This window comes from Gopherus flavomarginatus, chromosome 17, assembly GCF_025201925.1.
Source record: "Gopherus flavomarginatus isolate rGopFla2 chromosome 17, rGopFla2.mat.asm, whole genome shotgun sequence".
NCBI lineage: Eukaryota > Metazoa > Chordata > Testudines > Testudinidae > Gopherus > Gopherus flavomarginatus.
The window spans coordinates 17,535,144-17,563,057 of NC_066633.1; the positions used below are offsets into that span (position 1 = coordinate 17,535,144).

General features: G+C 44.7%; 1 protein-coding gene across 1 annotated transcript; it reads left to right on the plus strand.

Moving 5' to 3' along the window:
• TNFSF15 (TNF superfamily member 15) lies at nucleotides 1-27,914 on the plus strand. Its single transcript, XM_050926436.1, has 4 exons — nucleotides 1-258; nucleotides 13,589-13,640; nucleotides 17,488-17,529; nucleotides 23,268-27,914. Exons 1-4 carry the CDS (start codon nucleotides 61-63, stop codon nucleotides 23,693-23,695), a joined length of 720 nt encoding a protein of 239 aa, XP_050782393.1. The 5' UTR covers nucleotides 1-60; the 3' UTR covers nucleotides 23,696-27,914.

Sequence of the window (27,914 nt, forward strand, 5' to 3'; positions counted from 1 at the left end):
AGAGATTTTCCTCCTCCCAGATTCTATTCAGAGGGAGAGGTGCACAAGCCAGTCACAGGCATGCAATACATTGCTGAAATATCCCTGGAGGAAGCGGTTCATATGACCAATCAAGAATCCGGAATGGGTGTCAGGGAGGATCTGAAGAAAATACGCTGTGCTGTGGTTTTTTGCTTGCTGTCTGTTCTAGTCCTGGCATTGCCCACAGCCTATCTGCTGGTTGGAAATCTCAGAGCCCATAAATCTGGCCCAGCTCAGGTAAGAAAGTGCCATATCTCAGTGATCTTAAGGAAAGGTTAAGAAAAAGAGAAGAGAGTTTCTTTAAATATTTGAGTTTGGAGAAAGTTTGTGACTTCTTGCTTTATGGATTTGCAATTTTAAGGAAGAATGTTAAACAAACTTTCTATTTCTTGCTTGCTTGCTTTTTCTCTCTTTCATGCACACAGTGAGGGAGGAGGAGGAAATGTTTCTTAATAGGCAGATCTTTCTCCATTTCTCTTCCTTGAGTTGAATAGGGTCAGAGGAGCAGGAACAATATTAAATCCTACCTGGCAGACTGAAGCAAACTCTATGGTCCAGCTTCTCAGCTAGTGTAAATTGCTGGTCATGCCATTGAATTCAGCTGGGGATCTGGCTGACCATCTCTGTTCCCCCTTTTTCTGGTTCAAGTTGAGAGCTCTCTTGGCTCATTACAGGCTGAAAGGACCCTATTTCACCAGCCACCTGCTAAATGTCATTTGTGTGTCTATCTCTCTAGGTGGGGGTTGTGTTTGTGTCAAATACACACACAGGTATCAGATGGGAAAGAACTACCCATTTCAGCTCCAGAATCACATGTGAATTCAGATTTCCCTGAGATTTGGGATGCTTACATATGAGGGTCCAGTCTGGGCTAATTATTGAGAGTGACCCTAATCCCAACATTCAAATCCTCATCTAAATGCAAAAGTTTTCTAGTGTCCAGAGGCACTGGATTCAGGGGACAGTTTCAGGTCCATCTCTAATAAACAGCTGGACATCTATCTCCACATGCATACCTCTGTAGGTATTTGTCTTTAAACCCTGTGCTGCTGGCATCCACAGCAGCTTTTTAAGCAGGTGCATATTGCCACTGATGTAAATGGGATTACCCACCTGCTTAAAGGTGGGCAGATGTCTGATTGTTTGCAGGAGCGAGACCCTTAATAAATTTCAGCTTTATGCTTGAAATTCACTCTTTGCTAATTTGTATGAACAAAGTTTTAATTGAATGAATATTATGAACAACAACAATCAACAGCTACTAATAGGCAGAATACAAGCCTTATTTCTATTCTGGCAAACTTTTTGCCACTAGGTTGTAAACTCTTTGACATGCAGTTGTGTAGATATAGGTACAAACACACACACACAGTGAAATCAGAGCTAGGGGCTCACTTCTAATACATACATTTCTTGGTCAAAGACTTTATAATCTCTCCAGGGTGTCAAATACAATATTAGTTCTAGACCCTCTTTACTTACTGTGTTTACTGGTTGCTTAGAAGAATGCTTAAGGCAGATTTCCTATTTATATCCACATCTGTACCATGTGTGAGAGTGCATGTTTGTATACAGAGAAGCAGTTTTATACTGCTTAAAAACACGCAACTCTTAAATCAGAAGTTCTCTTCCTGGCTTTCACTTTGACTCACTATGTGGCCTCGTGACTTTGGTGAGTCACTGAACCTCTCAATGCCTCTCACTGTCTGCTGTAGTGGTTTCTATAGTGCCCATTACTGTAATAATTACTTAGCATGACATTACTTGGTATGGCACCTTACACTGAATTCTGAATGGATGGACTTCTGTATCTGGGCGGAGTTTACTGCTGACTTTGGTCCCTATACTGTCAGCCTATCAGTGCAGGGACTGTGTCCTTCTATATATTTGTACAGCACCTAGCACAATGAGTGTCCAGATCCTGGCTGGGGCCTCTACATGCTTCCACAACTGAAATGATAAAAAAATAATCTGTCAAATGAGATTAATACTTACCTGGCTCACAGGTGTGTTGTAAAGGTTAACTAAGTAATGCTGGTGAATGCCTCTGGGATCTTCAGATAGAAGGTGCTTTGTAAGCATTAAGGATTGCTTCATTCTGGACAATATTATTATATTTATACATATACATGAAAGGAAATTAATGCATGTCTCTTGATATTAGTCTAAAAACTGGTTATGATCAAATGAGATATAGTGTCTGAAAATCCCAGTAGGCAAAAGTAAAATCATCATAGCTGGAAACTTGCCATCTGTCTCGGCCAAGTGGAGTGGGCGGAACATACTTATCCGGCTAAATTATTTACTACACTCAATAAACCTTTCACTTGCTACACTGAGAACTGAGTCAGTCAGCAGTGACTAGCAGCCGTGAAATAGTTATGGGTGTGTTTGACTTTCCTTGAGAACTTTCTTCTCATGCCTCCAAAAACCAGTGCTCTGAACTGAACTTGGGCTCCTTGTGTGTGCCTCGTCCTGTAGCCATTACTCATAGGAGCAGCTCCTTTCATTCCCATGGGAATGCTACCAGGGGTGCAGGAACTCAGACAAAGTCTTTTCTTTTCTGAACAATTAAAAAAAAACCAAAAACTGAAAAATCTCTTTTGATCTAATTCATTCCCATTGGTCTTTTAAAAAATTCAAACTGTGCTGGTTAAGGGCATCTTTTTGTCCGACCACCCTCCATCATCATTAGCAGGCCCAACTGAGAAGAAAAGGAGTGAAGGCTAAATGGTGGTTGGATCTCTCAGAAGGGAGCAAGAGCCCCTGCCTACCCCCAACCACTTACAGTTCTGCACAGGTTCCTTAGACCTTGGATCTGGGCATGTAGGAATAAGCTGAAGCTGTGTTCCCACTGATTGCCCCTGAAAGCAGGTGGACAGGTAAGAACCAGCAGAGGCTGCATAATTGCTTGCCGCCCTCTCAAGCGGATTGGTGATGAGGAGACCAGTGGAGAGGACAATAGGAAGAGCTTTCTCTCTGCTTCACAACAGTGCTGGGTTGCTCGGCTGACCCAGCCTGAGGGCGGGCGTTCATTTTTTGCTATGTTATGAGCTAGCAGTAACTCTTTTCCCTCAGGAGCAAGAGGGAAGCGCGTGAGGGAGTTGTGCCACAAAGGGGTCTCTCTCCTACGTCTCCTGCAGGGCTGGTGCAGATTACATGCCACCCCTCGCACACGCATGTGCCTAAAGTCATACTCCATCCCGGGGCAAGCTTAGACTGTTGCCTGATCTTTAGAGGCAGCCCTTCTGGGATAGAGCACATGATAGGGACAACATGGGCAAACCGGAAATTCTGCTTTCCTCATCATATTGCACCTGGTCTGTGTAGAACTATGAGGTTCATGCTCCAGAGCTTCCTGCTGGACATCTTCCACCACCAATACCCACTCCCTTTTCAAGATAACAGATACTTCTGTTGCGCTCTAATTCTGAAACAACTGTACCGCTGTCCCTTAGTGGTGTGGTGGTTTCAACAGCACATTTGTTTCCCTGGCCAAATCCATTTCATTGAATGTATTTAGAATATAACTTGAGCACATCGTACCTTCCCCAGAGCGGACTAGTGGAGTGACACAGCAGCTAGGAATGTGCAGGTTGCTGCCTTATCAGTTTTCTCAGTTAATCATCTGTAAATGGGTAGCAAAGCCTTTATTGCTGTTCTTTGCACTTAACTCCCATTGAGATTTGGACAGGTGGGTCAAAGGCATCCTGAGGCAGGCAGGATCAAGTTTAGAGGGAAATTCACCCGAAGGGATAAGGGTCTGCAGCCCACTTTGAACTCAAGTGGCGACTGTGGGAGTGGGCTGCAGCAGCGCAGATGGGCCTCCAAAGCCGCCAGCTGTGGCATGGATCTCTCCATGCCAGGTCTGCACTGGCCAGCAAGGAGGCCAATGATGAGGGCCAAAAGAGGAGCCGAAAGGAACCACATTTATGCAAAGCCAATGACCCCAACATACCGTGCAAGTGGCCAAGGGAGGCTGAAACAGCGACCCCAGTACATAGGCTGGAGGAATGGCTGTGGGTGGGCTGAGGAGAAGACTCCCATCCTGGCCCCCAGGTGTGTGGTTTTCATTTCCCAAACTTTGTCTGCATTATCACCACTGCCCAAGTGGATAGTAATGACTCCAGCTTTACACAGGTATCATACGTTTCCCTTGGGGCCCGATCCAACTCCCATGAAAGTTAGTGGGTCTTTTGATTGGCTTACATGGGAGTCGGATCAGGCCCTTACAGCACAAGTCAAGCTTAAGCTATATTCCATGCCTCGAAATGACAAAATAAATTTGGTGCATACATTGTATCAGGCCAGAGGAGGTGAATGAGGCATTTCTAGAACAAATAAAAGAAATATCCAAAACATGAGCTCTGGTAGCAATGGGGGACTTTTTAACAACCCCACAACTGTTGGAAAAGTAATACGGGAAAACACAAACTCTCCAGTAAGTTCTCGGCATGTATTGCGGACAATTTTTGTTCTGGACAGTGGAGGAAGTCACCAAGGGGACAGGTGTTTTAGACTTGATTCTGACTAACCAGGAGAAATTGGTAGCGAATCTGAAGGTGGAAGGCAATTTGAATGAAAGGGCCAGATTTCATTATTCTGAGGAAAGGAAGGAGTGAGAGCAGCAGAATTAAGATAATGGACTTCAGAAAAAAAACAGACTTTAACAAGCTCAGAGAACTGGTAGGGAAGGTCCTATGGGAAGACAATCTAGCAGAAAAAGAAGTTTAGGAGAGTTGTCAGTTTTTTAAGGAGACGATATTAAGGACACAATTGCAAACTATTTCAACATAAAGGAAAGATAGAACCATATTGGCCCCTTCCTATTCTTCCTATCGGGAGCTCTTTAATGATCCCAAAATCAAAAATGAATCCTACAAAAAGTGGAGGATGGACAATCGCTAAGAAGGCTTACAAAAGAATAGCCTAAGTATATAGGAACTAACTCAGAAAGGCTAAGGCACAATACGAGTTATACCTAGCAAAGGACATAAAAGGCAGTTAAGAAGAGGTTCTTTGAATACATTAGAAGCAAGAGATACACAAAGGAACATGTAGCTCCTTTATTTAGAGGAGAAAGAGTGCTAATAACAGATGACATTGAGAAAGCTGAAAAGGTGTTTAATGCCCATTTTGCTTCAGTTTTCACTGAAAAGTTTAATGCTGACCAAATACTCAACAGAATTAATATTACCAACAAGAGGGAAGGCATGTAAAGAAAAACAGGGAAACAACAGGTTAAGAAAATGTGGATAAGTTAAGTTAGATGAAATCCATCCAAGGATACTTAAAGAACTAGCTGAAGCAATTTCAGAACCATTAGCAATTGCCTTCAAGAACTCCTGGAAAATGGGTGAGGTGCCGGAAGAGTGAAGAAGGGCAAATATAACAACTATCTTTAAAAGGGGAACCAAGAGGACCTTGGGAATTATAGGCCAGTCAGCCTGACTGGTCAATATCTGAAAAGATACTGGAACAAATTATTAAACTATGTTTGTATGCACTCAGAGAATAAGGAATAGACAGGATGGATTTGGCAAAAACAAATCATGCCAAACCAACCTAAGTTCTTTCTTTTTCAGGATTACCGGCCTAGTGGTTACAAGGGAAGCAGTAGATATGTATCTTGATGTTAGTAAGGCTTTTGAGACAACCCTGCATGATATTCTTATAAGCACACTATGGAAAAGTGGTCTAGATGAAATTACTATAAGGTGGCTGCACGACTGGTTGAAAGAAGGACTCGGAGAATAATTATCAATGGTTCGCTGTCCAAATGGGAGGGTGTACCTAGTGGAGATCCCACAGGGATCAGTCCTGGGTCCGGTACTATTCAATATTTACATTAATGAGTTGGAAATGGAGTGCAGAGCACACTCATAAGATTTGCAGATGACACCAAGCTGGAAGGAGTTGAAAGCACTTTAGAGGACCGGATTAGAATTTGAAACAACCTTGACAAATTGGATAATCGGTAGGAAATCAACCAGATGAAATTCAATAAAGAAGGGCAAAGTACTGCCATTAGGAAGGAAAAGTCAAATGAATAACTGTAAAATGGAGAATACCTGGCTAACATGTAGTATTGCTGAAAAGGAACTGTAGGTTACCGTGGATCACAAATTGAATCTAAGTCAACAATGTGATGCAGTTGCAAAAAAGGATACTATCATTGTGGGATTTATTAACAGGAATGTTGTATGTAAGACACAGGAGGTAATTGTCCTGCACTACTCAGCACTGGTAAGGCCTCAGCTGGAGTACTTTTTCCAGTTCTGCATGCCACACTTTAGGAAAGATGCGGACAAACTGCAGAGTCCACAGGACAGCAACAGAAATGAGGAAAGGTTTAGAAAAGCTGGCCTATGAGGAAAGGGTAAAACACACATATTTAGTCTTGAGACAAGAAGGCTTGGGTGGGGGACACCTGATAAGTCTTCAGATATGTTAAGGGCTGTTATAAAGAAGATGGTGATCAATTGTTCTTCATGACCAGTGAAGGTAGACCAAGAAGTAATGGGCTTAATCTTCAGCAAGGGAGATTAAGGTTTGATATTAGGAAAAACGTTTGACATATAAGGGTAGTTGAACTCTGGAACAGACTTCCAAGGGAGCTTGTGGAATCCCCATCATTAAAGGTTTTTAAGGGGTGGCCTAGGTATACTTGGTCTTGCCTCAAGACCAGGGGCTGGACTTGATGGCTTCTTGAGGTCCTTTCCAGCCATGCATGTCTATGATTACCCATGCATGCCCACTAACGCACACAGAATCTGGCCCCAAAAAGGCCTGTTCTCTTCTTGTGTAAAGAGCAAAAGACACAGATGTGATCTGAACACAGCTGCTTATTAATCTTTATGACCCCACCATTCCTAACTATTTTGCTGTATTCAGGTTTGTAATGTGGACACCCCCTTTCAAAAGACTACAATAAAATGAGATGTGTGGGAGGGGGATCTTCAGCTGTTTTCTTTTGATTTAAATGTTAAAGGTTTATAAGTGGGACTTTTGGCCACTTTTGGAACTGAAAGTCTATGGCAACTTTTTTGCATACCACAGTCTTCACAGAAACTAACTCTGCCATTTCATAGAATCATAGGACTGGAAGGGACCTCGAGAGGTCATCTGATCCAGTCCCCTGCACTCATGGCAGGGATAAGTATTATCTAGACCATCCCTGACAGGTTGTTGTCTAATCTGCTCTTAAAAATCTAGTGATGGAGATTCCACAACTTCCCTAGGCAATTTATTCCAGTGCTTAACCACTCTAACAGGAAGTTTTTCTTAATGTTCAACTTAAACGTCCCTTGCTGCAATTTAAGCCCATTGCTTCTTGTCCTATCCTCACAGGTCAAAGAACATTTTTTTCCCCTCCTCCTTGTAACAAACTTTTCTGTACTTGAAAATTTATGTCCCCTCTCAGTTCTTTTCTCCAGACTAAACAAACCCAATTTTTTCAATCTTCCCTCATAGCTCATGTTTTCTAGACATTTAATCATTTTTGTTGCTCTTCTCTGGACTTTCTCCAATTTGTCCACATCTTTCCTGAAATGTGGTACCCAGAACTGGACACAATACTAAAATTGAGGCCTAATCAGCTTCTAATCGGGAGATCCTGGTCTTCCAATCAGCTCTGGGGTGGGATTTTTCAGAAGCACACAAGGCTGGTTTAACTGTGTTCCCATTGCAATCAATGGGTATTTTTCCACAGACTTCAGTGGCAGCATGGTTAGGGTGATGCCGAGGACTTCTGAAAAATACCAACCTAATCAAAAATGGAGAATAAGAAACCTCTCCAGTATAATTTTTAAAAGGACTAATTTTTAAAAGTATTTCATTATGGGGTCTATAAATGATACCTCCTTATTGTATGATAACATAGCTTGTATTTAAATAGCATCTTTCAGCCTAACTGATCTTTACTATGAAGTATATACATGAACAAACTATTCAAAATAACTAGCGCTTTTCATCATATGATTTCAAAGCAAGTCAATATCATTATCCTCATTTCACAGTTAGGAAAACCAAGGCAGAAATAAGGGAAGTGATGCACCCAAGGTCACCCAGCAGGCCACTGCCACTGTCAGGAATAGAACCTAGATTTCCTGAGTCCCAAACAAGTGTTCTATCCACTAGGCACTGCTGCTTCTCTTCTCCATGTTATTCACATTGAGCTCCCTCCCCTCAGAAAACTAAAACTTTTGGCCTAAAATAGAAATTGTTTTGATTTTCAGCCAAACATATTTCAGTTATTAGCCATTCCCCCTCCCCAGTTTTTGTCCCTAAACCATTCCACATTTTTGACAAAAAAAAGTCAAAACTTCTCATGGAAACAATCAGCTCTAATTAAATCTCAAGGGTTCCAATTATGAAGGTTCTTGAGCAAACTACATAAGCACGGATCTAACTTTGAGCACGTAGTCCCGCTGAAGTTAATCAATAGAAATGTTCACATGCTTAAAGTCAGGTGTGTGCTGAAGTATCTTGCTGAAGCCAGGCCAAACACAGCTTTGTTATGGCACATGTAACTACTTTGGCATTTAAGTGATTACAACTGTCACATGGGGGAGGAGTGCTCCCAAGGGAATTCCCACACTGTGGCCTTGTAAAGTCCCTCCAGGGCAACACACATTCAGCTGACCATGATGCTGCACATTGCATCATAAATTACAATTGTATTCAAACATCCTAGCAATCTTGTGAGCTCTTGCAGACCATGCAATATTCAGTACGGAGCAGCTGCCCCATCTTAAACAGTTCAAGGTCAACCTGAGTAGGGGTGTCCTTCCTGGTTCCTTCCTATCTCGCAGACTGTGCCCTGCAGCTTTCACAAGGGTCTTTTAGATCATGCTGTTCTGCTGGGGGGCATGATGGGGAAGGGATGGAATTTTCTGTTGCAATTTTTTTTTTTTTAAGTAATTTAACTATTGGGAAGTTACCATTTTATAAGTGGTTTAGCTGTCTCCTAGACCACACACACCCCTCAGCTTTGGGCAGCAGTTTTAAAATCTCAAGCCTCAATACAGCACACACCAGATTCAATTCTAGTTCAGGGCAACTTGTGCCTGTATTTCCCCTCAGTGGTGCAGCAAGGGCACCCACTCTCAGGCTTCCAGATCCCCAGCTGTTTTTTTGTTTAAAAATGAAAAAAGGGGGGGGACCCTCATGTCTCACTCCCTTCTGAGTGGGTGTAAGCGTGCAGACTCACCCCTGCAGTGCCTCCTACTGGTCTCAGCTCAATTTCCAGCCTGGAGCACCCCCTGCAGGCCAGTGATCCACTACTGCTTGGCCCCCACGTCCCTTCCTGGACTCTGGTGCCCTGTTAGCTAGGGGGTTGCCCCCTGGCAATAACTCCTTTCTCTTAGGATCTTCCCTCCCCAGGAAGCCCCCCGCCCTCTATCTCCACCTCACATAAAGGCTACTGCCAGTCATTGTCTAGCCCCACACCCTGGGGCAGACTGCAGTATCAGCCACTCATCACTGGCAAGGTTAGGTTTAGGCCTGCTGCCTTGGCCTACCCCCTGCAACTCCCAGTACCTGTTGGCCCAATGCTAGGCCTCAGCCTGGGGCTTTCCAGCTGGAGCTCCCCAGGTCCTCTGCCTTTCCCCAGCCCTGTTCCACTCAAGTACCCTGTCTCTCACTCCCTGAAACCAGGCCCTTCTCCCTCTACAAGAAGAAGAAGATGATTGACTGGGCTCCTGGTTCACTGCCTCTTTTAGGGGCCGACTGTGCCTGATTGGGACTTGGCTACAGCTGAGCCTACCTTCCCTAATCAGCCCAGGCTTCTTGCCCCAGCCACAGTCATCTCCAATTATTTATCTATATCCTAGAATTGGAAGGGACCTTGAAAAAGGTCATTGAGTCCAGACCCCTGCCTTCACTAGCAAGACCAAATACTGATTTTTGCCTCAGATCCCTAAGTGGCCCCCTCAAGGACTGAATTTATAACCCTGGATTTAGCAGGCCAATGCTCAAACCACTGAGCTATCCCACCCTCTCAGCCATAGCCCTCTCCTGGGCTGTTTTCTACCCCAAAGTGCAGGAGTGGGTACCCACACCGCTACAGTGAGGTATTTCCAGGTTGCACAGTTGCCTGCCTTCACTTTTGTTATTCTCAGCAGACACAAGCTGCCCCAGCACGTGCTAGCTTTCTGTTCAGGGACTGATAACAGAGCAATTGTCCACAGTTATAAACTGCCATGCAGTTCTTTCTAATACAAGCCTATTTTATTCTTAAGGTAAAAGCACTACAGAGAAAACCTTTACCAAAAAAAAACCCAAAAAACCACACTAATGCTAATAAGCTTAGCAGACATCACCCTGACTCGAATACGATCTCTGGCTGAAGCAATCCTTCAGCACCGCACCCAAGGGATTTCCTTTGCAGTTTCAAATTCATCACAGCCTCAGCTCAGAACTAGCCCACTCATAACACGTTCCGTTCCAGTGACCAGATGTCCTGATTTTATAGGCACAGTCCTGATTTTGGGGGCTTTTTCTTATATAGGCACCTATTACCTCCAACCCCCGTCCCAATTTTTTACATTTGCTGTCTGGTCACCCTATGTCTAGCCCATCCTCTATACTGTTTAGGCGTCTTTGATTTGGAGTTTCCTAGAGCAGGTAATAAATATACAGTAGCTTCTCCTCAGGAAGGTACAGCTTCAAAAGAGTGGATTAGAGGTGAGTCATTTGCATTTCCTTTGCCCCCAGGTACCTCCTAGGAAATCCATTTCACAAGTATTGTTTCAAAAAGCCCTTTGAAGTTCCTAATACATCCCAGACATTGCATTAGTGAGTCGATCTCCTAGAGAAGGTAAAAACATACCATTCCACAATAACACAGACACAATTGCATTTTTAAAACAATGGACCCCAAAGCTGTTAAAACTAATTCAGCCAGGTTTAACTTGATTCAGTAAAGTTAATTCAGGATATTGTCCATCTGCCACAAAGCTAACTCAGCCATTCATTCACCTTTTGCTCATGGAGTCATAGAAGCATAGGATTGGAAGTCCCCTCAAGAGCTCATCTAGTTCAGTCCACTGCACTCCTGGCAAGATTAAGTATTATCCAGATCATGTTGGCCTGCAGTATGTGTCCTCTTCCCCCAGAAGTAGCTGATGTGGTGGGTGGGTGCGTGAAATAATCCGAGCTGGATAATATATGTATATACACATTAAATATTATCACTGTTTTCTAGTAGCAATTGTCATTGGCCAGATCTTCAGCTGGAGTTAATCAGCAGAGCTCCACTGAAACTCATTTACAATGAAATCTACTCTGATTTACACTGAGAGCCTGGTCCTCAAAGTGCATAAGCACACAACACAAGCAGGCTCCCAGCAGACTCTGTTCTGCAGGGGCTCTCTCACTTTTGCCTAGCCCTCGTTTTAACAGAGAGAGTTGGGTCAGCACCTCAACTGCTGTAAATCAGTATGTTACACTGATTCACGGCTACTGATGATCTAGCCGACTATTGTCTCATGAACACCTGCTCTCCCTTTTACTATTGCATAGGCCGCCTTTTTTGCCATTTCTGTAGCAGCTACAGGAATTGGGCTTGGGGAGAAATAATATCAGGAGAGTTTTCAGTGTAGACAGGGCCGGCTCCAGCTTTTTTGCCACCCCAAGCGGTGAAGCAAAAATAAATAAATAAAGCCGATCGGCAGCACTTCTGTAGCAGCTCAATCGCGCTGCTTCATTCTTCAGCGGCGGGTCCTTTGCTCCCTCTCTTCCTCTTCGGCGGCACTTCAGCGGCAGCTCAAAGAGGAAGAGAGGGACTGAGGGACCCACCGCCGAAGACCCAGACGTGCCGTCCCTTTCCGTTGGCCGCCCCAAACCCCTGCTTCCTTCGCTGGTGCCTGAAGCTGGCCCTAAATGTAGAGTGCGGGCAGAGGCAGTGTGTTGATGCAGTTTAGCAGCTGGAAACAAGAGTCAGCATCATGTGAGCTGATTCTCCGTAGACCATCAGCAAATGCTCCGCTGTTTGAGAACCACTGTAAGTATTGTAGGCCTCTAGGCACTGTTATTAAGGTGGGGGCGGCGGGGTTTGCACATGCACAAACTAGAGACCAGAGCCTCAATCAGCCTAGCTCCATTGGCGTCAACATTATACTGTAAAAGCAGCAAAGAGTCCTGTGGCACCTTATAGACTAACAGTTGTATTGGAGCATGAGCTTTCGTGGGTGAATACCCACTTCGTCGGATGCATGCATGCATTCACCCACAAAAGCTCATGCTCCAATACATCTGTTAGTCTATAAGGTGCCACAGGACTCTTTGCTGCTTTTACAGATCCAGACTAAAGCGGCTACCCCTCTGATACTTAACATTATGCTGATTTATATCACCTGAGAATCTGGCTGAAAAGAATCAAAGCCTTGCAAGAATGCATGCTCTCTTTTGGGTTTGAATCGGAAAAGTCAACACCACTGGCAGGCATCTATCTGACTGGCAAGTGGTAACCACCCTTCCTGCTGCTTTGCACAAATGCCTTTTGTATTTGGCACTGACCGAGTCAATATTATGTTGCAATATTTACTGTGTGAGTCTGGATGCACGTCACAGGGACTCTGGCTCTGAGATAGAGAGAGGGATTTAGCAAGTGATTAAAAATAATAAAACTGACCTTTCCTCTGTCAAGTGTTTGTTTACTTGCAAGGTTAGTTCTCAGCCACTGAGAGTTCTTGGTTCCTTTTCGTTACTGATCTGTCTTTCACGCAAACTCTTTCCTCAGTGCCCTAGAGAATGAAACGATAGAGTTACAGATTCACATAAAAAAGAGCAGAGGAAGAGAGAAAATTCCAAGGTACAGAAGTAGGGAGAAATTATGGGGCAGATCCTCAGCTGCCATATATCAGTGTATCCTGGTTCAGAGGCGGTATGATACCAGCTAAGGATCAGGTCCATTATGTTTTCAGATAAGAAAGAGTCAGGGTCAGATCTTGGCTTCCAGCTCTAACCTCTGTGCATTATTTCACCTCTCCACGATTGGCTCCCCTCCCTGGGGTGTAGGAGTTGTTCAGTGGTAGGCTGGGGATGGGAGGGAGTGGGGCTGGGTGGAGTTGTGCTCCACACCCCCTGATTGACAGAACTGTTGCCAGGTGACTGCTCTGGGTGGCATAATGTAGAGTAGCGCTTACGCCTTTCTGAGTTATTCCATGGGCCGTTTCAGGCTCTGGTTGAGCCAGGAAGCAGGAAGATGCCTTGGAGGCATCGTTCTCCCATCCCAGTTCCCGTGCTTAGCACAGATCAGCCAGACCTATGAATCTGGCCTGTGTGTATGAGGCAGAGGGATATTGGAAGACAATTTCAGACTAACAGGAACTGCGGAGGAGAAGGTGCACCAACAACCAAAGCTACTTGGGGGCTTCTACTTCAGGCTCAGTTCAGATGTAAACTGAGCCTGAGACTGCTGCCTCTTCTGTCTCCTGAGGCAATTGTCAAAGGCTTTAATAGACTCTTTTGATGCAAGTATTACATACACAGGAGGGCCTCTGTTCTCCATGATTTGTCTTGTCTCAATCAACTGAACACTAACTGCTTGTGAATCTATTTGCAGGTTGCAGATGAAAGCATGTCTAGATTCCTAAAGCAACAGTCATCACCTATCTGTAAGTTTTCCTGTCCTTTCCTTCTTCTATAAAAGCTTCTGTTCACTCATGTGCCCACTGGGGTTGGTACCTGCTATTGCAAATTCCTCACGGCAGCTAAATGTAGGAGCAATACTGAAAGGCAGTGTTTTTGCAACTAAGTCAGCTCCAGGGTAATAGAAACAGGGCGGGTGAGGCAATATCTCAAAAAAGTTTCTCTCTCACCAAGGAAGTTGGTCCAATGAAAGATATTACCTCACCCTCCTTCTCTTTCCACTATACGGAAATGCACTTTCCCAGAGCTATCAAGTAGAGACACCTGCCTTCTCCACTAAGAGCTAAGAATTTCATGTGTAATTGTAACTCCCACAAACCCCAGTCATTGGTGGGCAGGATCAAACCTGGGACCTCTGGCGTTTAGTGCATGAGCCTCTACCACGTGAGCTAAAAGCCAGCTGCCTGTTACCTAAGGCTGTAGAGCAGACTTATTAGCTCTCGCTCTCTCTCCAGATAGGACACTAAGTGGGACACAACACCACACCCAGAAGGTGTGTGGGTTACATAATGACCTTTAAAAGCCTCACCTCCCCGCCGGAAATTGGGAACAATACAAGTACAGTAGAGAGGGGCGTGGGAGGGTGTGTAGAGAGATATGACCCATAAACACAAACATCCGAGGACAAAGGCTTCTGGGGACAGATTCTGAGAAACCCGGGACAAAGAGCACAGGAGGGGTTGGGCAAAGGTGACTTTCTGCCATCTTTCTGCAGACCTGATTGGCCACCTAGGAGCCACACTGAAGCCCAGAATCACCTGTAGTAGGAAGAGCTACGTTTGTTTCCACTATTTCTGCTTGCTGTCATTTGACCGCTGGAGGGGGGCCAGAGAACTGTTCCTTTCAGAACAAAGGGTCTGGGAAATCCAGTGCATCAGGGGCTGGGCACTCCACTGAGGTGTTTGGAGACTGCAGGATGACTATCGTTAACCTGTAAAGAGAGAACGGGGCCTACAGAGACCTGGAAGGCACTAGTTCCCAGAAACTAGAGGGGTAGGGGAACTGACCCACTGCGGTCCCAGACAAGTTTTTCTCTCATTAAGGGCAGGTGGTAGGGAGGCACCTCACACCAGTGGGTAACCCTTGAGAAGCATCACAGCATGCCCCTTCCTGACCCAGCTATGCTCCCAGCATGTCCCCTAGAGTGGGGCTTTGAGGACAGTGTGCAAGGTCACTAATATCAGGCCTGTGCTACTTCTCCCCAGGGGGACTTCTTCCCTAGCAGCTCCTTCATGGGACCTGTACGCTGCCAAAACAGCGTAGTGGAGCCAGAGTGGGGGCCAGACCAGGTTCCTTTAGAGGAAAAGGAATTGCTTAGTGTGGTGCAAAAGAGTGTAACTAGAAGCCAAAGGAGATTAAAGTCCGAGAAAGTAACTTCACGCTGAATGTCAGTGAGATCTGTTCTGCTATAGATCAGTCTCACCCGCAAAGGGGTAGAAGCCCTATCACTTATATTATCCTAAAATTAGATTTCCCAAAGAAACCGTCTGGAGGAGGATGTGTCAGCTATTTGCCCTGCTAAAGGGGCTTCATACTGCTCTACAATGCAACCCAGTCCTAAAGCCATCACATCTGGCGAGTGGAGAACGGCACAAGGGAATCACCTAGTAGCTTCTATGCCAACTCCATACCAGTTCCCAGTATAGGGGACATATTTGGGGGACAACTCTCCCCCCAGTGATGCCCAGATCCTGGAATGGGCAATAGGCAATCAGGTACAATCAGCCCTGTGGCTACTCTAGTCCAGCCGTTCACAAACTAGGGCAGCTGCTTGTTCAGGGAAAGCCCCTGGCGGGCCAGGCCAGTTTATTTACCTGCCACATCCGCAGGTTCGGCCAATCGCAGCTCCCAGTGGCCGCGGTTCGTTGCTCCAGGCCAATGGGGGCTGCAGGAAGCAGTGTGGGCCGAGGGACGGGCTGGCCACCCTTCAGACATGACAGGTAAACAAACCGGCCCGGCACGTAGGGGCTTTCCCTGAACAAGCAGTGGCCCTGGTTTGAGAAACACTGATCTAGTCTACAGCAGCGAAAAGTCCAGCATCCTCAAAGAACCAGAATTGGGGGATGCAGGGTGTACATGTGGCTTAAAGCCATCTTTGTAAACCCTCTCCTGAGCACAGCTCAGATGCATTCCAGGTTCTGGGATGTCTTTTCCATCTTTATCATCTGCAATGCTATGGGCTAAATCTTCTTGCAGCACATGCTCCTGCAATCCCATCAAAGTCCCTGGAGGTATGAGCAGGGTTAGAGCTGAAGGGTTGGGCTGAGGGTGAAGGTTTGAGTCAATAGAAAACATAAATGAAGGGAAAGGTTCGGGGTAGATAATAATCTATATCTGAATCCGCTTCCGTGTACAGTGTTATCTATGGACATGCATTAGCAGGAGTGTTGTAAGCAAGACACAAGAAGTAATTCTTCTGCTCTACTCCGCGCTGATTCGGCCTTAACTGGAGTATTGTGTCCAGTTCTGGGAGCCACATTTCAGGAAGGATTTGGAGAAAGTCCAGAGAAAAGCAACAAAAATGATTAAAGTTCTAGAAAACATGACCTGTGAGGGAAGATTGAAAAAATTAAGTTCATTTAGTCTGGAGAAGAGATGACTGAGAGGGGACATGACAACAGTTTTCAAGACATAAAAGGTTGTTACAAGGAAGAGGGAGAAAAATTGTTCTTCTTAATCTCTGAGGCTAGAACAAGAAGCAATGGGCTTAAATTGCAAAGGGAGGTTGAGGTTGGACACTAGGAAAAACTTCCTAACTCTCAGGATGGTTAAGCACTGGAATAAATTGCCTAGGGAGGTTGTGGAATCTCCATCATTGAAGATTTTTAAGAGCAGGTTGGACAAACGCCTGTCAGGGATGGTCTAGATAATATTTAGTCCTGCTTTGAGTGCAGAGGACTGGATGAGATGACCTCTTGAGGTCCCTTCCAGTTCTATGATATTAGTGTTGCTAAGGACACTGTGCAGAGAAAATGTAGCTGCACGTGAAAGCCAGTCCCAGCTCACTCTTGCTCTGTGGGCCAGACTCACAGTGGCCCTGTGGTCCCTTTCACGCCAGTGCAGCTGGTGTAAAGAGGCCAAAGTCCACCATTCCCCCACCAACTCCTTTCAACATAGGACGTCTATAGATACCTCCTCAGCAATGGTCACGCAGTGCAGGGAGTGTCAGAAAGGATCATGGGCAAGCACTGGGCTGGAGGAGAGAGGTGTAGATGGGAGGCCAGGTGGGAAAGGAAGAGAGGAGGAGAGTGTGCTCTGCCACAACCACACCAGCAGGCTTGAGGAAGTGGTGGAGGCCTGGGGGACAGAAAGATGGCATAAGATGGGGGAGTGGCGGGGTTGGTACTCCAGGCCCTGAAAAAGGGATGTGCAGACTACCTCCTCTTTGCATTGGCATAGGGATAAACCTGCCCTGTGGCTTTTTTAGGACAATCTGACTATATTAGTATTGAAATAGCAGAACGACAAAGGGTGCCCTGGTGCGTGCTGAAATCTAATTCAAAGAAGAGGTTATTACTTTCCTTTTTTGGGGGGGCAGGTGGGGAAGGGGGCAGTGTTTGTTTTAAAACGATTTGCCAAGTTCTCACAAGCCTTGCAGTGCAGTTGGCAAGTCCTGGTGCTTGCTCAGTGATTGTATCAGCTCTGTCCAAAATTCCATTCCCGCCTGCCACAAAATAAATAAATAAACCACCTAGACAAATAACTCATAAAACAGACCCAGGTGGAAATGAAGAGGGACTACACAGATTCTCTCTGTGTAAAGTCAATCAGACTCGGATGTTTGCAAATGTTCTTTTTTTTTTTTAATTACAGCTTTAGTATCCAGTGCAGAAAAGCCAAGAGCACACCTGACAGGTAATGTAACTGTTCAAAAATGATATGCCTCCCTGGGTTGTTGTCACTAACATTTGCACTGCACAAAAGCTCAGCTCCGAAACGCACGTGCCTGATGGAAACTGAGAGGCAGACATTGCAAGGCAGGAAATGTAGGGGAAAGAAAGTCATCTCTCGTTTACACTCTCCGGGCCAGATCTCAAGCGGGTGTCACTTGACATAGCCTTACTGAGCTATGCTGATTTATGCAAGGCGAGGATCTTGCCCTGTGTTCGTACAGAGTGTCTACAAAGCTGGGCACTTTATGAAAGATTCTTTTTATGGTTTTAAAAGGCTGTTTACGCTCGGGTTGGCGGCCGTTAGCAACTGCTAAAATTATCTTGGTGCTTAAATCAATGGCTAGTATTTTACTCTTCTGCTGTATTTAACAGGAATATTTAAACATAAAGGACCTAGTTGTAGACTCATCGTGATGTGAATCAGGAGTAACTCCACTGCTGTCAGTCAGTGGAGCTAGAGCAGTTTAAGGGACAGGAGAACCAGACCTTTAATATTTCATAAGCATCACAGAGTTGATTCTTTTCACTTACGCCTTCTCCACGCCGGTATAACTCCATTAACTTCAGTGGCATCACCCCGATTTACACTGACATGTGCAAGAGGAGAATTAGGCTCCGTTGTGACTCTTACGAGTCTGAGCAGTGCTGAGCAGGGGGAGGTGCCGGGAGTATTATGCCTTTCTCAAGCACAGGAGTGGGGGGTGTCACAAGCAATAGGAAAGGCTGAGGGAGCAGGCTGAAGGGTGCTCTTTGCTACACCTTGCTTAACAGCGGTGGCCAGCATTACCCTCAGCCATGCCCTCATGGAGCTTGTCAGGTACTTCTCTGGAGTTAAAAAGCCATGGCACCGACTCTCAGAGCCTGGGCCAATGGACTTGGGCACACAGGGCTTGGGCTATGGGTCTAAACACTGCAGTGGGCTCAGGCTCTGAGAACCAACTCCCCCTGCCCTCCGCCCCATTGTGGGGTTTCAGATCCCAACCTCCAGCCCAGGCCTGCACATTGACATTGCAGTTTTTAGCCCTGCAGCCCGAGCCCTCCAAGCTCAAAGCAGCTGACATGGGCCAGTCATGACCATGCGGAGGGTCTTTTATTGCAGTGTCAAGGTACCAGACCAAGGGATGATGCTTTGTTCCTCTGTAGATGGGCTGAGGGGCAAGGGACACTTGGTATGCTCTAAACCCCTTTGTAGTACACTCTTTTGAGGGAGGGGCATAACTGAGCCCTAAGCTATTTCTACAGCCCCCAGATGAGAGAACGCAAGGGCAAGGACATAATGGGGAAAGTCAGTGGCAGAATAGCTGCCAGATGGCTGGCACAGCTGCGATGGTTGGACGACTTCCAAGATCCACACCCTTTCCCTCTGCCATGGTCTGACCCCCTGGAGTGAACTCTGGCCATGCTTCCAAAAAGCACATGAGTAACTTTAAGTGTGCAGGTAACCCCACTGAAGTCAATGTGCAAGGTTGTGCATGTGCTTAAGCACTCCACTGGATCAGGGCCTAGGTTCCTATAGCTCTCAGTAGCAGGATTTTGTTCTCTGGGTTTGTCCTTAAGTTCCTGGCTAATGCTAGATTGTGTCTTTTGAGCCTTTTCCATGCCTTTTACTAATAAGGCAAACCTTTCCAAATGTTTCAACACAACAGTACAGATTTGCCGGAGAACAAGGTCCCAGTCACTGATAAAACAATCATTTGTGATGCACAGCCAGTGTGACATAGTAGCAAGAGACAGACCCCCCTGCATGGCTGCTGGCTCAGAAGATAAGACTGGAGCTCTGTACTCCTGATGAATTAACTTCAAAAGCTTGTGTGATGTTCTCTTTGCTTCAAAGAAGCACCCAACAGTTGAATCAAGTTTCTTTCAACCTCTTGAGTTTACAAAATCTAGCTGGAAATCACCAAGATTTCCAGTCCTCCTTGATCTGCTGTTTGGACACATTTACTGGCTTGTACCTCCAAATGGAGAGGAGCAAGGAAAGGAAAATGACAAATATGTCTTCAAGAAGTTTTCCTGTCTGTTTTGAAGCTCTGGAAAGGTTTGATTTGAGCTATGAGGCAGAGGGTCTGTTCTTATTTTCCCTGTCCCTAGCCTCTACCCTTGTCACTGAAAATACATTCATAGATTATTAGGGTTAGAAGGGACCTCAGGAGATCATCTAGGCCAACCCCCTGCTCAAAGCAGGACCATTCCCCCAAATGGCCCCCTCAAGGATTAAATTCATAGCAGGCCAATGGTCAAATCACTGAGCTAACCCCTCCTCATTTTGAGCACTTGGGGGGTAAGGGGGAATGATTGACACTACTAAATCATTAACAAACAGCTATCACAGTGTGGTGGTATCTGAACATTTCCCTAAGTCAGTTTAGGACTGTCCTGTTACTGGTTGGGAACAGCTGACCTTTTAAGGGTGACCCCTGAACTTCCGGAGTCTGATTTAGGCCACGTTGGTAACACACATTACAGTCACACTCACTTGATGAGTGTCAAAGGGCTGGTCTACATTGAAAACTTACCTGGCATAGCTGTGTCCTTCAGGAATGTGAAAAATCCACACCCCTAAGAGATGTGGTTATGCCAACCTAACCCTTGGTGTAGCTAGCACTAGGTAAATGGAAGAATTCTTCTGCTGATCTAGCTACCAGCTCTTGAGATGGTGGCTTAACTACAGTGATGATCTAGTGAATAGAATCAGAATCATAGATTAGGGTTGGAAAAGATCTCAGGAGGTCATCTAGTCAAAGCAGGGCCAACCCCAACTAAATCATCCCAGCCAGGCCTTTGTCAAGCCGGGCCTTAACAAGCGATGAGGGTGGCGATTCCACCACCTCCCTAGGTAAAATACATATTTACATTCAAAATACTACAGCTGAGCTGCTGTGGCATTTTAAGTGTAAACACAGCCTCATATAAATAAGAAAGAGGGCCTACCAGAGTCAGATCTGGCGCCAGTAAATCCAGTTTAATTTTACAGATTCTGGGCCAGATTCTGAGGCTGCTTGGAGCTGCCGCAGTAGCACAGAGGAGCTTTAAATTTGTCCTAAACACCAGGCACAACTGATGTGGCACACTCCAGTGTAGGGGCCATGCTAGGGTTGGTAGGGAGCTGCATACATACAGACCCCTGCACTCCAGCATCCCCAGCTGCTGAATTGCCCTCGGGGAGGGTGGAATGGGAGGGGCTATTGGAAGCTGCTGCAAATTAGAGCAGGCAGAAGGCTGCTCTAACTTATACCAGAGTTTGAACACCCCTGGAAGCCCTGGGGAAGTGTGAGGTAGCAGCCAGCCATTTGCTTCCCCTAACCTCTGTTTCTATACCAAAGAGAGAGAGAGCACTCTTCCTTCCACTCCAGATGCTATTGCAGTCCTTGTCTTCCCCCACACATTTGTGTGCTTTACCTTTTTCTGGAGAAAAGTTAGAATGAACTAGAGCTGAAAAGCCATTATTGCAGAGGCTACTTCCCGTCATCAAAGTGTTATATTGCTCTGCGAATATGCAAGGCATTACGGCTCATTCTCCTCTTATGGATTATATATTACCAGAGGAGAAAAACAGTGCTAGCCAATAATTGTTGCAATGTTCCGGAAATGGGGTTTCAGACCAGATTGGGTACGTTTACACAGCCTGGGGCAGTGAGTCTCCCAACCCAGGTCTGGACTAGCAGGGCTCATGCTAGTGCTCCAAAAAGAAACGTGTAGACAGTGCTTTGAAATTGTGACTCAGGCTGGAGTTCGGGCTCCAAAGCCGACCCCCGTGCCCAGGCTTCTGAGCCCAAGTCCTGACTGCAAAGATCTGTCTACACATATAGTTTTAGAGTGCTATCACATGCCCCGTTAGTCCATCTGTCGGCGTGGGCACAGAGGGTTGATTCTGCAGGCTGTGTAGACCTACCTGAGCCCCCCATATTTCCAGTGAAGTTAACAGGAACTGAGCCATTTCTCAGCCACATGCCCTTAATCCTGTTCTTTGTAGTAATTATGTGTGATCTTGCTGAATCTCGTACCACACGGGTCATAGTTAGCACTTAAGTCTGGAATTCTTCCAAAGCTTTTCTTTTCTGTACCTAATTCATCCACTTCCCCCGAAACTGAATGATATGGAAAGAGAACAAACATGCAGTATTAACCCACGCTCACATAAAAGAAAAGGTCTTATCTCCTGGAAATCAGTTGCCTCTTTCTTGCTTGTTTGCTTATAAGTAGCCTTGTATGTTTCTTTTTATTGCCCAGCAAAGTCAGATGTTTCTTTTCTCAGCTGCATCTTTACCGCAACAATTTTTTGTGACAAACACAGTTACTAGGAAAGTTGACTCCCGTTTCCTAGCAGAAATCACTCCTATAAATACAATATAGGGCTCTTGTTATCCTAGCTGCTTGCCTGAGCTGTATTACAAATGGGGGAAGAAAGATAATTAAAACAGGAAGGGTAAAAGTCCAGCTATGCATGTCCTCCCACCAAACCCTGCAAAAACCAGAACACGGGAATTGCCAGACTGAATCAGACCTGGGGTCCAAATGCTCCAGTGTGCTGTCTCTGACAGCAGCTGGCCCCAGCTGCTTCCGAGGAAGGTACAAGATACCTCACAGTGGGCAGATGTGAGATAAGCTGCCCCCAATGGAAACCTCATAGTAACCCTTCATAGCTAGAGATAAGTTTAAGCCACAAAAATAGTTTGGGACACACAAGGAGGATAATCTAGATTCCACGTGACTTTGGAACAGTGTTTGCAGGTGGAGTTGCAAGCTATTTGGATTAGATTAACACCAAGGTGCTGATCATTTGTGGTCAGAAAAGATTCCATGTCACTTTTTCTCCAGAGCTGTCCTAGCTAAATAAAAGGTAAGGTAATTATAGACTGAAGGGTCCCTTGGATATGGGGTGTCTCCTTGATCACTGTCCTGCACCATTATGTACAATTGCTGTAATCATTCACACAGGTGCCCCAGAGCCAGCTGCATTTTAGGATGATGTGTTGATATAAACCTGAAACTGGTGTGAAATGGTGCATTGGGCTTGGGGGAGGAAGGGGATGGGGCACAAATCCTTCTACACACTGGAGTGAATTTCCCACTTTGATGTGACCAGACTGCACCCTGAGGAAGGATTCTCTTGTGGGTAAGTGCTGGCCTAGAAGACAGGAGATCTGAGCTTTATTCTCAATTTCCCAAAGACTTGCTGTGTGGCATCAGGCACGGTTTTCAAAAGTGACTAATGATGCCGAGTGGCTTAGTTCCTGGGTGCTCAAACTGAGACACCTTAAAGGGGCCCCGGCTTCCATTCTCTGAAAATTAGGTCCCTTTACAGCGTCTCTAGGTGGGCACCCAAAATGGCTAGTTGTGTTTGAAAATCTGGCCATAATTGCCCCGTGCCTCAGTTTTTCATATGTAAAATGGGAGTAATAATATTCCTTTCCTCTGACCCTTTGTTTGCCTCGTCTAGCTGGCCTGTAAGCTCTTTGGGGGCAGATACTGTCTCTTACAATGTGTATGTAGACTGCTTATCCCAGCAGGGCTCTGATTTCATGTGGGGCCTCTGAGCGCTACAGGAATACACATCAGAGGGAGCCCTTACTAAAGAGAATGTGCTGGCCAGGTTTTTTCTTTCGAAGGACTCCGTCACCTGAGTCATGTTCACTCCCACACATCCTGCTTGAACAGGTGAACTAACTGATGTCTTTCCTTTCTCCTTTACCTCCCCAGTTAAGAAACAAGATCTTTCTCCCCCCATGGGAAACCAGTTTCCAGTTCTCCAGTGGGAACACGAGCGAGGCTTAGCCTTCACCAAGAACAACATGAACTACACCAACAAGTCACTGATGATTCCAAAGGCCGGGGATTACTACATCTACTCCCAGGTCACTTTCCGAGGGCCCACTCCAAATCACAGTAAACCAGTTTCCATAACACAGACCATCACCAAAGTCACGGACAGCTACCCTGAGCCTACCCAACTTCTGACTGCCACCAAGACTCTGTGTGAGATGGGAAACAACTGGTTCCAGCCTATTTACTTAGGGGCAGTGCTTTTCATGGAGGAGGGGGACAGGCTGATGGTCAACGTTAGTGAAATCCAATGGGTGGATTACACTAAAGAAGACAAAACATTCTTTGGTGCTTTTTTACTGTAGGCTTCTGACAGCAGCCAATAAGGGCTGCTCCTAATTAGGGTCCTGAATCAAATTTATCATGAAAGTCACACAGGAGTTTTGCTAATGATTTTAGTGAGTGCAGGATCAGAGTGTCCTAGTGCCAAGCATCTGTGCTCTCAAAAGCAGTTTCCTTATCTGTATTCTCCTTCACCTGTGGTACCCATCGTTATCCTTGGGGGAAGGAACGTTAAATTAAATGACACATCACCCAATAGATCACACCACATCAAACCTCAGAAAAACATAGGGAGGCACAGGAGAGAAAAATACATTTCCATGCTAAAGCTAGAAACCTCTTGGATCCCTACAATTGGGGCACAGATAGTTTATAGGTGACGGGGAACAATAAACTCAAACAGATCAACTACGCCTATATTCCACCTCCAATAAACAACCCCATTTTGCCTTAAACAACCACTTTAAACTGTCCCCAAGTTTCCAACGTAATTTTGTTTGACCTTTCTTCAGCTCGCCCCTTTCAACAGGCAATTACTTCTTGGCACTCTCTTAAAAATAGGTTTGCTCAGCACTTTGTCCTAATATAGAAATGTAAATCTACAAGGCACTATGTAAATCATTAAATATGTCATTAATCCCTAACAACTGCCCTGGGAAGTAGATTAAACTGATTTCTTGCCGTTTGCAAACCAAACCAACAAACAAAAACATTACTGATATTTTTTTCTCCCAAGAAATTTTGCAGGAAATTGTGGGCTATGTTGTTCTGGATCCATTTGCTGCCCAGAAATGGCTCTTTTTATAGCATTTCTGATGGGTTGTCCATTTTTACACTGGAGCACTCAAAATGTTAATGTTTCAGTGTAAAAATTCATCTCACTATGAAAAAAGTCCTAATATTAGAACAGGTTGAAAAACTGGCTCAGGAGAAGAAATCTTGGAGGGAGAGGGAGGAGATGAGCTTTTTGTTGAAATTTTGAGCAAAAAAAATCAGAAAAATTTCAACTTTTGAAAACTTTCAACCTGCTGTACAGCAGGTAAGTGTAGTCACTCAGAATAGGGACCATTTTGAAAATGTGTTATGTTCCCTCACAAGTGATGTTTTGTTTTGATTTTGTAGCTTTTTGAGGAAAAGAAACCACAACATTTCAGAAATTTCCATAAATTAAAAACAAAATGCCTCCCCCTACCCCCTTCCAAGATGGCCAGTGCTCACTCCTGCAGCGATTCCTGAAAGGAAAGGCTGCTGTAAGTTTTTCTAGGCACTAGGCTGGCTAGCACCTAGTGGTTCCTCTACCCAGAGAGCTGGGTTGATGTCAAGGCGATAGCGGGAGTAGGAGGTGTAGCCAGGAGCAGAACTCGGGAACTTTCCACTGCTAGTTTCTTGCCCAGTCTTCTAGGTCATACTGTCTTTCAGGGAAATTCCCTGGCTTTCCCGCCACTTCCGTGGTAAACAATTCACTGATGACTATTCAAGTCATGTTCTAAGAGGCTCAAGCTTTATATTCTTAAGTGCCCCGAGGCCCCAAGCTCAGTCATGTAAAGAACCCAAAGAATTAATTTTGCAGCTAGACAAACTCTCTCTCTCACTGGAACTTCCTCCACTTTCAACATGTCTTTCCATGTGATCAGTGAAAGAGAGACTGTGTTATATACGTACTCAGAGTGCTTTGCTGGATTCCATATTGCTAAATGTAGCTGAGATATATTTTCCTTCCAATGCAAGTGCATGCCTCTCATAAACCAATAATGGGAATCACACACATTAGAGAACTCTAGAGATCCTGACATGGTTTAGTTGATGAGTTCAAATTTAAGCTCCTTATATACACACACACAACATATATAATGCAGCTAGATTGGCAAGGAAACCAGTCCATTCTCTCCATTGCATTCCTCCTCCTAGCAGGAGATAGCTTATTGTTACATTGACATATCTGACAACATTAATAGAATATAGAGTGTGGTGTAGGAGAGGAAAAGAAAAGAGCCAAGGCAAGTTGAGACAAGCAGGTGTGGGGGAGATGGAGAGAGAGAGACACATGGAAGGAGACAAAATGATGCAACAGTATCACGGTCTGAGCATTGCCTCCATGTCTCTGTACAAGCACATTAGTGCTGGAAAACTGGCTTTGCTTCAGGTTAGTTGCAAAGGATTCTCCGTGTTTTTCTCACTGCAAACCCTTTTGTAAGAGAAGAACCCTCCCATGGTCCTCTCCTCCATCCTTCCCATCCCCCTATCACCTGGCTCTCTTGATATCTACCTTAGAAGGCATCTATCACCATGATGCTGATGCATCCAAAAACAATTAAGAAGCACTGAACATGCCCCACGAGAGCTTGGATATTGCCATGCTCCCAGCTTCCAAGTTTTTTTTTTTTAAAATGGTCTTTTCTCTTTTTGCCTCCTGCTTTTCTCCTCCTAATTGCCTCATTGTAAGTTAAGCCCAGGGAAGGTACCACTGTTAAGCTAAGACACTCTCCTCACAGTGCACCTGTCCAGGACAGGTAATTTTCAGCCACCTGATATTAGCACTTCTGTGAAGTGTGTCCATGAAGGCAAAATTCAAGCAGTTAAAGAAATCCACAGGGCTCTTTGTTTCTAGAATGGGGTATGGTGGCATTATTCTATCATCATGATACAATCCCAATAGATTTCTACACCTGATTGAAATATACATAAAAATCAAGTAATCAATTCTTAATGCTTGGTGCACTAAATCATGGTAAAATGAGTTTAAGGGAAAGGAGTGAAACGTACAGTACATGGTATATAAGAAAAGATTATTGGAGATATTTATATATAGATAAAGAGATATAAATATATTCTGTTTATATTCTAGGAAGTCCTAGAGCAATAATAATTTCCTCACATGAGCCGCATACAATTTCTTTCCAGTGTCTATTTATCATACATTTCACAGCCCAGAATATTACCGGCCGCAGTCCCAGATTAGCTGTCAGTACTCCTCACCCTGTTCTCCACAAAACAAACCCATATTTATTTTCCAGGTGTCTGTATTTGTAGTCCATTTAGTGTAGGCTTTCATATGCAACTCTTCTTCGTGCTATCACGTTTATGTACGTAAGTGATTTTTCTTTCGTCACTTGTTTTAAAGTGGCGGTGGCATATTAAACCTGCACATAATCTCCAGTGGAAACTTTCTCTGTTATTTGTGCTTCTGTAATAATGATGGTGACCAGTATGTATAAAAAGAAACTGATTCTGATCTCACTTCCACTGGTGTATATCAGGAGTATCTCCACTGAGAGAATAATCAGACCCAGGCAGTTAAGAATGGTTGCAAAAAGCATGTAAATAGTACAATGGGAAACAAATATTTTAAAAGTTGATTGAAACTTTGAGACACTGTCAAGTAGCTTGAGCTGAAACTTTGGATTTTGTAAAAGTTTTTTGTTTGTTTGTTTTACAAAACCGAATATGAACAATAATGTTCTTCTAAAAGATTTTCTGATTCGATTCAATGGAAATATTTGTTTCCAGTTTAAATCATCCCCTCACAGATTTGGAAACCCACAGACATCAGAATTGTTCTAATGCATGAGCAACAGAGAATGAAACTGACTATCACCCCCAGTCCTGCACACACTTAGGTGCGCCTAACTATAACTACATGAGTCTTTCCATTAAAGTTAATGGGCTCCTCACATGCCTAAGGCTAGCCATGTGACTAAGTGTTTGAAGGACTGGGGCCAACAGGCAGAAAATGAAATTGAACAGCCCAGTGAGTGAAATGCATAAAGGAAACAACCTCCACAAAGAGTGAAAAAGAAATTATGTTTTTTTAAATGATTTTGACCATGATCTTGTAAGGCAATTCTTTTGGGCAGACCCCTGACTGCAAAGGGAGTCTCCATGGCCATAAGGAAGTGCCTGTGGAGATCAGATGAAAGGATCAAGGCATTAAATCACAATTATGTGTTATTAGAAACATAGATTACGACAATTTTTGAAAGAAATCTGATTTTTCACCTTGACAGTGTCTCCCTCGAACCCATAATGTGCTTTGTTTAATTAACATCCTGGCTGGCCCATCATTTCCAAAGAGAACTAAGGAGAAATGTCATTCTTTAAAAGAATCAGATTGAATGTCATAAATATTTGCCCGATGTGGGTGTTAGAGACTGGTATAGCATTTTGCTATAGTAATATATTTTCATATAAATAACTGTATTATCTTATAGTACAAGCTGTTTCCTTCAAGGTAGAGTAGACTTG